Here is a 12191-nt window from a genome sequence, read left to right as displayed (position 1 = left end):
AGACAAACTCAAGAACAAACCTTGGTTACCACTCATTATTTGTCTCACTGTAATGCAAAATGTTTGTCGGACAGCATTGAGGAGAATTATTTAAGCTAACCAAAGTTTCCAGTTACAGATAGGTAGCCGTGTTGATCTGCCATAGTCAAAACAAAAAATTCCTTCCAGTAGCACCTTAAAGACCAACTACGTTAGTTCTAGGTATGAGCTCAGGCATAAACTCTAGCTGGTTTAAACCAAGAGGCATATACCGTACTCCAATCACCACTGATTTTAATGCTGTATTTTTATACTGCTGTAACCCGGACCTAATGGTGAAAGGTGCATAAGAAATTCTAATAATAATATTAGGAATAAACTATTCTTCAGGGCAACTGAGAATTCTTTTAATGCTGTCAAAAACAATACATGAGAAAAAGGGTCTGAAAAGAAATTAATATTTTTAGCATTCTTTCCATCTCAAACCCTGGTTTAACAAATTATAAAAATGTGGCATTTCTCCATGTACTGATTTTACTTTATAATTAGAAATAGACATAGATGTTCATTATCAATCCATCCCACTATTGATACACACACTGCCCTTCATGTACATGGTCCTGATTCACATGACTCAGCAAGCTTCAATTAATCTAAAATGGTGACTCCCACATGATGCAACTGCCCAATCTGGCCCCAATGCTATAAACTTTTAAGTGGATTATAGAAACTCATTCATATCAGGTAGCCTTCTTCTAAACAAGGCCTTGGTTGTTATTTTAAGATGAACAGCTTTTCATTATCTGAATTTTTTTTTTTACATTGCTGCTTTACTTGTTATTGCTGCTCCATTATTATTTTTTAAAATGGTTGTTAGTGCTGCTGCTATTTTAAGTCTTTTATTATTATGTTTGTATGCTCCAAAAGTTGCCTTGAGTGGGCTGGGGGCAAAAGGTGACTGATAAATTACTTTATAAATAAGCGTGGTAAAGGTAGCTCTTACTTCAACCTTTCCATTGGTTTAAGTTTGTGATTCTATGATAAATGAAAAGGAATGGACAGACATTTTTCCTTACCATTTTTACTGATGTCAAGTTCTTTGAGATTCACTAAACTGGCAATGCTGGTTGGCAGGCTTGAAAGGTCATTGTCTGGGATACTCAGTTTACGCAGAGCTTGACAGTTGAATAATTGCTGCAAAAATGAGAGAAAATTGGTTATGATCCTTGCTTTAAATTTTGATCTAGTGTTAACATTTAGAGGCAATAAAATAAAGCACATTTGCTCATGGCCAGTAAGGCCCAGTGTACATGAAGTTGATCTCTAAAGAGCTGCAGAACATGCTCCCTTTACATGTCCCTCCCGAGAGTGAATCCTTCAGCTCCCAGAGAAACTCAGTGACAGAACACCTGTTTTGTACACAGAAGTCCCATGTTCAATCCCTAAAATATCCAGGTCTGGCTGGGCTTGCTGTATGAAACCTTGGAGAAGTGCTGCAAAGTAGTGTAGAACTAAGCTATAGGCAGATCCATAGGCAGATCTATATGGGAGATCCAGACTACTTAATGGGAGTGATTAGAAACAACAAGCCTACCAATTACAGAAAAACTGGCACACAAATGACTGGAGGAGTGAATGATATTAGAGACCTAAGAGTAAGATATTGTGTTGGTATACTATGAAATTTAGGTGACAATAAATCTGTTCTCCTTGTAAGATTTTGAAACCATCTCATCACTTTTTTCTGATATGTTTATAAAACTAAAAAGGGAGCAGAACTATAATTCAATGTGACCATAGTCCACAATGTTAAAATGCAAACAATGTGTAATTAATGATAGTGCTAAAATGCTGGTGAACAAACTATGGACTAACAAAACTCACTTTTTAAAAACATTTAGTGTGGATTAGCATAGCTACCTCATATTTTATGATGGACCCTATCATCTATTAGCAAAGGACAAAATAAAAATATTGCTCCAGAAAGTCTGAGAGCTACTATACAGAGACCATTAATTTGGGCTGGTGAATGCAGTAGCTTAATGCAAGCCAATTTATGCTAAGAAAAGAGTTCCTTTTGGAATAATTCTGTCATCTGCTTTTCACTTTGAAAGAAATGGCAAGTAATGGCAACAATAAGGCAGAGTGAGAAATGCACTCACAAAGGAATCAAATTACTTTGAAGAGCCTTTTAAGATATACATTTTCTCAGGAAATCTTATTTAACTCTAAGAAATTATGATGGCATTGAACATTAAGACTCTAATGGGCATAACCAACATGCAATATGTACTTATTTCTTTTACACAGGAATTCATATGCTGCTAACTGCTGAGCCTTTAGGTCACCCATCTATTTTGTAGTTTTTCAGAATCCTAGCTGCACCAAAAAAAAAAGTTCCCAAGGGCTCATAGACTATAGAACAGGGTTCCTCAACCTTGGCCCTCCAGCTGTTTTTGGACTGTAACTCCCATGATCCCTAGCTAGCAGGATGCATGATCCCTAGCCATCAGGAATTATGGGAACTGTAGTCTCAAAACATTTGGAGGGCCAAGGTTGAGGAAGCCTGCTATAGAAGAAGCATTTGTATCTAGAATTTAAGATTATGCTCCCTGCTTTAATAAAGAGAAATAGCTCAATGGACAAACCATGTTATAGCTTGTTGAGATTTGGTGTGTGGACTATGTAAATGACCTCACTGGCATAAGAAAACACATTTTATCATCAGTGTAGTGGTTCCACAGAATGAGAAGCATAGAATTAAGTTCATGTACATTTTTATGGGTACAGCTAAGGTCACTAAAAGTTGCAAGTTTTCAAACTACATGTTCTTAGCATAAGTGTTCAAAACGGAGAGCCGATGAGCTTGAAAAGTTATTTTTATTGATAGCAATGCAAATCTCAGCTAGATGAATTAAGAAAAAGTGTGTATCTGAAGAAGTGTGCATGCACACGAAAGCTCATACCAAGAACTGACTTAGTTGGTCTTTAAGGTGCTACTGGAAGGAATTTTTTTTGTTTTGTTTTGACTATGGCAGACCAACACGGCTACCTATCTGTAAGAAAAAGGCAACATTATTGTAGCATGAATCCTGGGGGCAGGGAAAGCCTTTTAACCTGCATTGTAACATCCTGGCAATTTTGCCACAGTTGCTGTCCTGGATCAAGTGAGGAGAGGGTCTAATCTGTCTACTATCTACAGATAAACAAGCTATATTACAGCACTGCCAAAGTTATATTATAGCCCTCAAGTACCTTTCATTGTGAAGCTAAGATGATGCATTCATATCTTACAGGAAAAAATGCAATGTAATGTTCTCAGGTTCATTATTAAATGGAAGGTGTCAGCATATTCAACAGCATTTTCTATAAAGATTTCATAGATTATCACATATTTTAATCTATTACACACAAAATTATATTGTGATGTACTTGTGGCCACATGTTAAAATTCCATGCTAGAATCTCTATTTAAAGTGTGATAGTTGAGATGACACATTTTGTGTTCTACACACACACACATCTAGAAAGTGGAATCCTTTTTTTAAAAAAAGTCTCTTTAAATTATTATTAAATAGTAACCATACATTATGATTAAAATGAAGCAATAACTCTGAACTATCTACTGACAAATTGACCTCTATCACACACCATTTCATCTCTATGAGGCAGAAAAATATGATTTGGTATCTGGAGTCTTCTCTATCAACAGATACATACAGCTGAGTAAATGACTCACTTCTCTATATCACTTTTCCTTCAACCCCCCAGAGAGTATAACTAAATTGCTTCTCCAGTTATAAACAATTGCCCGGTGGAGTGAATAAACCATTGCACTGAGCATCCAAATTTGGCTAAAGACGCAAGAAAAGGGGAGATAGTTTAGCAATAGAACAATACAGAGTTGGCAACATCTACCCAAGTCAAACAGTTTTAAGTTCCTCCACTGAAGTCAATGAGACTTAATAATTTGGAATGAAGGATACTGTGTAGCTTTTGCTAGAGTGTAAATTTAAAGATTCGGCCACTGCAGAGGTTGTTCCCTCCCAAACAGATGCTACTTACTTGATAAGAACTAACAAACAGGCTTTTGGTAATGTGATACTGGGGCACTAAGCACTACAACAGCAATATGCAATAATGATGCCACAAAAAGAAGTGCTTTTCATGCACGTGTAAACTTTCCAAAGCTCATCCAGCCCTCAAAAATGAAAGTTGCTTTGTGCTATGTTTCCCAGTGAGGATGTGTCTGTGTTTTCCTCCCATTCTTTCTCTCGCAAAAGTCCTCTAAAGCTATGAAAAGGACATGGACAGCAAATCTCAAATGTTTAGAGATTTGAGGCACATGGTGACATGAATATACAGGTGAGCTGTACGTGTCAACAAAATATCCGTTTGCTATCCAGCTTTCACTTGTGCTTTCCACAAACCTGTCTCCTTCCTCGAGTCCTTCAGTGTTTGTAGAGGGCCTAGGAGAGAAGCAAGGATTTTTCTCATTTGCACTGTGACTTGGAACAGATAAGGAACTGCAGCTGTTCTTGTGCTATTTCTTCTCTTAACTCACTTGTGTTAAGAGTTGGGGGATATTTTGCTCTCTCCTAAACCCTCTGCGTGCTTCCAAGGCCTTGGCAAGGTGCTATTCTGTTTGCACTGCAGTTTGGAGAAGATAAGAAAGAAATAGCAAGAGGCTTCTTCTCAAAACAAGTGACAGAAGGAACTGCCTCTCTCCAAGCCCACAGGTAAACACAGAGGCTTGGGAGATAGGCAGGCACCTCTGTTATTTGCACTGCATGGAAAAGGGAAAAGACAGACAGAAAGAAAATATCTTGTTTCTTGCTGTTTCATTTGCAGTACAAATGACTGGGTGGGGGAGGGATGTGCATGTGTTAGCCATCCTTCACACTAGAGGAAAGGTGAAGTTGTGGGAATCTAGTCAGTGAATGGCTTCAAATGTTATGTTTTGAGACGGAAGGGAAAGGAAAGAGAAAGTGCAAATTCCTTTGCTCACACTTCCTATGTAATGATCAAAGCAGTGAGCAGTACTGTTGGCTGGTAATGAGGAGCGTAAGCTTATGCCAGATCTGAGTTTTCACATCTATTGATGGAAGAGAGCAACTGTGAAGTAGATATTATAACAGAAAGGAGACTTTTACTCTCTTGCTGCTATGACTGTCAGTTTGGGCAAGCAAGGGCTTCTCAGGTAGATTGCCACCACATTTACCTTCTATTCCATCTAACGCAGGCTAGAAATGAAACCTGAAGTTACTTGATCTGTGTACCCTAGCGGCAGCAGCAAACAACATGGGATACAGGCAAGGAATGCACAATACTGTATAATAGTGCCATGCCACAAATTTTCTCATTTATACATAACAGGAAGAGATGTGAAAATGTTAAACAGGGTTCACCATGTCTAGGTCTCTAGCCTACAAAAAATAAATATTTTCTTCATTTTAAGCAAATGACACATCATTAATATGTTGGAATTCTGCCTCGGTCAGAGGTATGTGCCTATCTGTCCAGGCACCGGCTGAATTCCTTTGACCTCCCCCTGCGACTCCCGGCAGGTATAACAGACGAGGTCCGTATCAGCGATTTTTCCCAGACTGTGAGAAAAACACACCACTGCTTCTCCTCCTCCCTGCATATCCCCAGGGAGGGGAATCAGACTCAGACAGAAATGTATCTACATGCTTTTATTCCTGTCTTTAGCAGCCATACAGTTAAAGATGTCAGCACTCTTTGAACAACAGAGAGAAACTCAAACTCCACCCATGTACATCCTGTACAGGTCATATGACACACAGAGAGCTCACGTCCGGTGCTCAATACGGTGAATGGACTGCCCCTTTCTTGCCATGGCAACAGTCACAAACATCCTGTCTGGCTTTCCAGCCAGCAGCAGCTGGCTTAGCTGCTTCTCCTTGCTTCTGCATTGCTTCTTTATGGTAACATAATATACCCATGAGCTTAGAATTTGTTGTGACTTAATTCTAGCACATTCTAGATAATTCCCAATGCATATTTCTTGAATAACATGGCATTAATAAAGGAATTTCAATTCATACACTTGGAAGGACCAAATCCACAGACCTCTTTGTCTGTTTGCAGAGCTGAAAGCAGTATTTTCTAAAAGTAGGAAAATGTGTAATTAGTTGACACAGTGAGAATATTTAGAACTCTAAATACTTGAACTCAGCAGTTTGTTTATGCCAATTTCCCTTTTTATACTGCGAGTTCCAAGCAGACCTTAAATGTTCATTCAGCAAGGCAACTGCATTTGTGTATTAGAGAAAGAACAGAGTTTACCTTAGGTAGCTCTTCAATTTGATTGGCATCTAGATAAAGCTCCTCCAATGTCCGTTCCAAGTTAAAAACTTCCTTTGGCACCTGCTGAAGGCTGCAGTGGGAGTAATCGAGCACTGAGATAATTTCTTCTTCCCCTCGAAAACATCGGCATGGCACCAGGCGACCAATAATTTTCCTTTTGGTTGTCATCTCCAAACACTGAACTAAAAGATAAAATATAGAAGAGAAATTGATTTCCAAAATCATTGTTTCTCTTGTTAGAAAAATACCTAGTGAACATTAAATAGCATGTTTCTATATAATTGGTAAATGCTAGAAATTATTGATATAAATGCAATTAGGTTTTTATAATTAAATATTATTAATACCATAGCTGATATATAGTATAAAATCCATAAAGTATTTATAGTATTTACCATATAAATGCTTAGCACATAGTATCAATATCAGGTTTCTATATTTAATGTTAAAGTCTTTTCTAACTAGGTTAGTTTTTTATACAGTATACAAGCGAAAGTATATTTTGTCAGAATCCTCCACATGCCCACAATAATATGTTTAATCCATGCAATTTTTTTCTTGCATTTAAGGAAGCACCCACACCTAAGCAGTTATATTGACTGAACTTGATAAACATTATCTGCTCCACTTTCCATTATTCTATAAAACATCAATAATTTTAACATTGTAATTGTAATCTGGATCAAAGCCCCAAACCAGATCAAAGCCCCAAACCACCACCTAATTGTGCATTCTGGTGAAGAACACCAGATACCTCAAGGCGAAAGGATGAATGGGGGGGGGGGGCGGCACTGCTATATAACAGTGAATCAGTCAACACTACAATTTAGGTCCTCTGTTCTAGCTCACAAATGCAAATACAGTTTACACACAATGCTTTTAAATTGCTTTTAGTGTTGTTGACTGCTTTGCTATGCTTTGTGATCTAGTACTATATTAATACTTTTATGAATAAACAAATAATAATCAAAGAAAGCCCACTAAGGTAATGGGACTTTCCCCCATCTCCTCCCCCCATGCAGCCCACACTTTCCCCCCTCCTGTGGAGGAGAGTCCAAAATAGCATGGGGAGGGGGAGAGCAGAAGGGAGATTGTTCAATCTAGCCTTAGTGCAACATTGAATTACATCCACTGTGTGCCCTGAACTAAACCCAAAATATGCATTGCACAATTATAATATATTTGGAGGTTTTTTGGTTGTTACCTACTTTTAGTCTAAACTGATGAGAGCAAGCAAACACACAAACTCTATTCATTATATCAAGCTCATTCAACAATTAATTGCAGAACTGGAAGGACCCTACTTCCAGTGGCTACTTTGCATTCATCTCTAAATATTTAAGTCAAAAAATAAATACATAATTTAATATTCAAACTCTTAGGGGAAAGGGATTTGAACAGAAAAACTGGGAAAGCTTTTAATTTCCCTAGCAAGGACCATGGTTTCCAATGGGAAAACGTAAGTGCAAGGAAGCATATGATGACACAGAAGCATATGATAGCACAACAGTAATTGAAAATAACAAAAAAAGAATCTTAAATATCTGTGTACATTATTGGAAAAGAGAATGCTCAGTTGGCACAATCCAGAGTATAAATGAACTCTGATTTCTCTCTCTCCATACAAAGTTATCCTAATTATTTAATTTAATAAATTAATTTTGTAACATTTGAGCCACGTGAACGAAAGGTACATGGCACTTATGAGTCCTTTCCTCCACCACATCTCATAATCTACCTTTTAGACAAAATAGCTATAACATAGAAGAGAGTTCGAAAGGTGGGAGGATCCATCAGGCATGAATGGGCATACAGTATTTGCACAAACTACTAAATATTTATTTATTACTAGAACCTTGAAATTTACCAACCAGTGTAAGGTGCAAAATGGTGTCTCATTATTATGAGCAGTGAAAGACTTAGAAATAAAGAAGAGGCTTCCCCCAATAAGCATTGATTGAGTTAAATAATTTATTTTCGATACCGGAAGTGGGTTCGCTGTTCTTTCACACAAAAACTCACTTTTGGTTTTCTATGTTTCAACAGCCTCATTGGAGAAGCCTCATTTTCTCTATTGTAAAAAACTGAGAGTCAGAAACATCATAACTCACTCAGGGATTTGCAAGTAGATTCCAGTTTACCTTCTGCCCCCACCCCCTTGCTAACAGTGCCCTTAGGTCTTTTGCCATTCCCCTGAATTCTGGGCATGCATCAGCCTCTTTGCTGTATTCCAGTCATCATCATTCCCACATTACTTCTTTATATATTTACACAATATCTTTAACATTTCCAACTAGTCCTCTGTTCCTGGCTAGAACCTAACCAAGGTTTGGGTGGTGCTAGAACCTAATGTCCTGCAATTTCATACCCTAATCCTACCTTAACCACATCTGCAGAGAGTCCTGTATTAGAGGTGCCTTTAGCACAATAAGAATCTCTCTGGTTAATATAATCACGAATAAAGACAATTCACTAAGAAATAAACCAAGGAAAACAACATAAAATGAGCAATTGAAAAATCCTCAGTGAGGTGCAAGATTCATCAGGAATATAATAATACAATCAGTAGTCAACTGATAATAACAAAAACATTTTTTATTATTTAAAAACTCTATTCCCTTCAGCCTCCTGTAACAACAAATAAGCATTTATTGTATTATTCAGTATATTTATTTCCATTCTTCCTGGAAAAGCTGAAAACAACTTTAAAATCTGTAACACTGGAGTGCAGGTTTATACTGCCATTGCCTCTGGGCAGAATTTATTATTTATTTATTACATTTATATCCAGCACCTTCCTCTAAAGGAGCCCAGGGAAGCAAATATGTCAATGCAGAACTATCACAAATTAAAACTTCTAAAAAAATCACCTACTCTAAAACTAATTATTTCAGGGTTGCCAGGAGCAGACCTTTCAACCATCAGATGTCTGGGTAAATAGGAATGTTTTAAAATTCATCATAAAAGTCAACAGTGAAGGAGACTGACACAGCTTGTTAGGGTCGGCTTTTCCACAAATGAGGGGCCACCACCGCTAAGGATCTGTCATGGGTCAACACCAACCAGAAACTGTTTGTACTGGAGAAGGTGCTCTGTTAGGTACTTGGGTCCCAAGCCAGTGTTGGCCTGTGATGCGGTGTGGGTGGGGCACCTTTGTCCTCCTGGCTTCTCAACACAGTGGGGAATGTAGAGGGTAGGGGAGAGGCACAGGAAAGCTTGGTGTGGTGCAACACATGGTAGTGGAGTGGTGGGTTGGCCCTACCACCTTCTCTCTCCTCTCTGGGTAGCCAGCAGCAACCAGCTGTGTTAGGAAGCCAGGAGGACAATAGTGCCCCATCTGACCAGCTACTACTGCTAGTATTAATGCCTTGAAATGGGCCTGGTAGCTCAATGATGGCTGGTGTAATGCTCTAAGGACTGGTGACACACAGTCCCTCCAGGCTGCCCTACTTACCAATCTGACAGACGCATTCTAACAGAATGAGAGAATCACCAACGTTGGAACCTTTGTATTTGACCTTTGCAGGTGATGTGGACAGGAACAATAAGAGCCAGAGTAGGGTAGTGGTTAGAGCATAAATTGCTAATCTGTAGACTTCCAGACATTGTTGGGACTCTAACTCCCATCAGCCACATGGCCAAATCAGGGATAATGAGAGTTGCAGACAAGGAACATATGGAGGGCCATAGGTTAGCCACTCTCAGCTATAATATCAAATTACAACTTGGGCAACCTAGGCTGAAATCCGCACTCAACTATGAAGCTTACTGGGTAATGTTGGGGCAGATACTATCTTTCAGCCTAGCCTATTGCACAGGATTACTGTGAGGCAGGGAGAGGGGGCATGTACGCTACCTTTTGCTCTTTAAAAGTTGTATAATACAGTAAATGCAATCAATAAATATAGGATTGCATTCCCTTTGAAATAAAGCTGAAATAAAATAAAAATTCATTGTATGTTTCTAATTTTATTTCCCTCTTATTTTCTTTTGGATGAGGGGAATTGTGGCTGGAAGAGTGTGGCTGAGTTTGACACTCCTGCTTTTATTATGAGTTGTATGTATATGAGTCGTAATTGTTTTTAAGTTCCTGTGTTGCATTATTATGCTACTTATGTTATAAACAATACTGCCCTGTAGCCTCTTGGTGATAGGTAATATCTAAATAGATAGATAGATACCAAGTTTCCTCAAAGCACAAAACTACTCAAATAGCTGTAAGTAGCTTATTTATCTCATATGATATCCTGTGCTAAAGGAACCTTTCTCTGCTCCAAGAATCACTCTCAGATGTTTCATTGTCTCAATCAAGTGAGAGTTCTGTCAGCCCCTAGCAATTACAAGGAGATTAACATATGAATGCTGTCAGGACAAATCCCCTTTTCTCCATCACATTTTCTCAAAATATGAAGAACAAGTGAAAGAGGCAGAAATGAGCATCAGTGAGACAGAAGTGCACCTGGTTTCATGTTTATCAGTGCCAATAACGATCTTTCTGTCTGACTGCCTTTGGCCCATGGGTATAAGTTAAAACAGAGTTCACAGAATAAAGCAATTTTATAATTTAGCTTGGCCAGATGCTGACTTTTGATGTAGCATACAGTAATTACATTTTAATTAGGAAAAGCTATCAAAGTTTAAGCATGTTTACAGTGCATGTAACTCAGTCTGAACCTTCTGAATCATTCAGTTCCCTCAAAATTGGGTGAGAAAAGGAGAGGAATTAGATATTTACAAATCAGTTTAGGTTCTCTCCACAGAACACCAAACCATATGTGGAGGAGGGAGCCATGATAACCCAACCAATAATAAAAACAACATTCAACTGATTTTACTAACACAGGGGATGGAGCAATTGGTCATAGACTTAAGGCCGATATCTAATTGGCCATGTATTTTATTAGAGGGACCTGAAAAGGGATACATTGCAAGACTATAGCACACATGCCTTACCCTTAATAGTGGCATCTTCTCAAAATCAAGATTAACTCTGAGATTTATGATTTCCAGAAATGAGTATTATTTTGTTCTTATGTAGAAAAATATATTTGTCCATTGCAACTGTGTTTTCTCATGGAGTAGAAGCTATATTGTGGAGAAGTGCATTATCTCTAAATGAAAGTTACAGGAACTGTTTACTTTGCTTAATTATCACTAGGTCTCATTCAAAAAAAGATGTTGTACACACTGCTATCCAGAAGACTTCTGTGTTGCATTTTATATATTTTTAGAGAGTTTCTGACCTTATGTCCTGAACTTTCTGGCCCCTTGCATGCAAAGCAGCTCCATCTTAGTGTTTTTCTGAGCTTGGTATTGTACAAATAAATGCCCTTAGGATATCACATCTTTTGTAGCTTTTCACATCATCTAAGGTTAACAAATAATTGAACAATGACATGTATTTGGAGATGTCTTTAGAAAACATACTTTCCCACAGGCATTCCAAAAGCCACATTAACATTGCATATATTTATTCAGCAGTAAATTTAGTGCTTAAGATAAATCTCAAATGCCATTTTGATGGAAACCAGGAACACACACAGCAGAAGAAATGGAAAATGAGGTTACTTTTAATGCTGTGTAATATAGAGGAACAACATTATAGTTTTAAAATGTCAAACACGCAAATACTATGCATTTCTAATGCTATTCCCAAATATCATTTCCAAATATCATTCACTTTTTTTTTTTACTGAAAAACATCTTATTGAAATATGTTTCTGAAAAATGTAGCTAAACAAAGAATCAGAAGAGTTTATTTACTAGTTAAAAGTCAAGGAAGCTGCTCAGTGTAGAAGTCTGGCTTTCAGGATAAATAGAATTAATTTGGTGGTCTATAGTGCTTGTCCATGTACTTGGGGGGGGGGACGACCCACCATGAT

The 12191-nt window shown here is 37.9% G+C and overlaps 1 protein-coding gene and 1 long non-coding RNA gene across 17 annotated transcripts in view; one reads left to right on the top strand and one right to left on the bottom strand.

Annotated features, from left to right (window-relative positions):
* LRRC7 (leucine rich repeat containing 7) overlaps window positions 1-12191 on the bottom strand; it is a 184103-nt gene that overhangs the window by 110423 nt on the left and 61489 nt on the right. For all 15 annotated transcript variants that reach the window (XR_014565298.1, XR_014565299.1, XR_014565300.1 and 12 more), the window contains 2 exons: window positions 6289-6491; window positions 1056-1173 (listed from right to left, as the gene is read on the bottom strand). Coding sequence is in view for 12 of the 15 variants with exons in the window: in XM_083742903.1 (XP_083599029.1) it covers window positions 1056-1173; window positions 6289-6491 (321 nt within the window). In the remaining 3 variants the exon portion in view is untranslated. The remainder of the gene's footprint in view (window positions 1-1055; window positions 1174-6288; window positions 6492-12191) is intronic.
* LOC310846500 overlaps window positions 1-12191 on the top strand; it is a 60921-nt gene that overhangs the window by 9631 nt on the left and 39099 nt on the right. The window lies entirely within an intron of this gene.

Source organism: Podarcis gaigeae (assembly GCF_964106915.1).
Source record: "Podarcis gaigeae genome assembly, chromosome: 6".
NCBI classification, from domain to species: domain Eukaryota; kingdom Metazoa; phylum Chordata; class Lepidosauria; order Squamata; family Lacertidae; genus Podarcis; species Podarcis gaigeae.
Note: the sequence above shows the minus strand (reverse complement) of the source record. Positions and strands in the feature narration are given on the sequence as shown.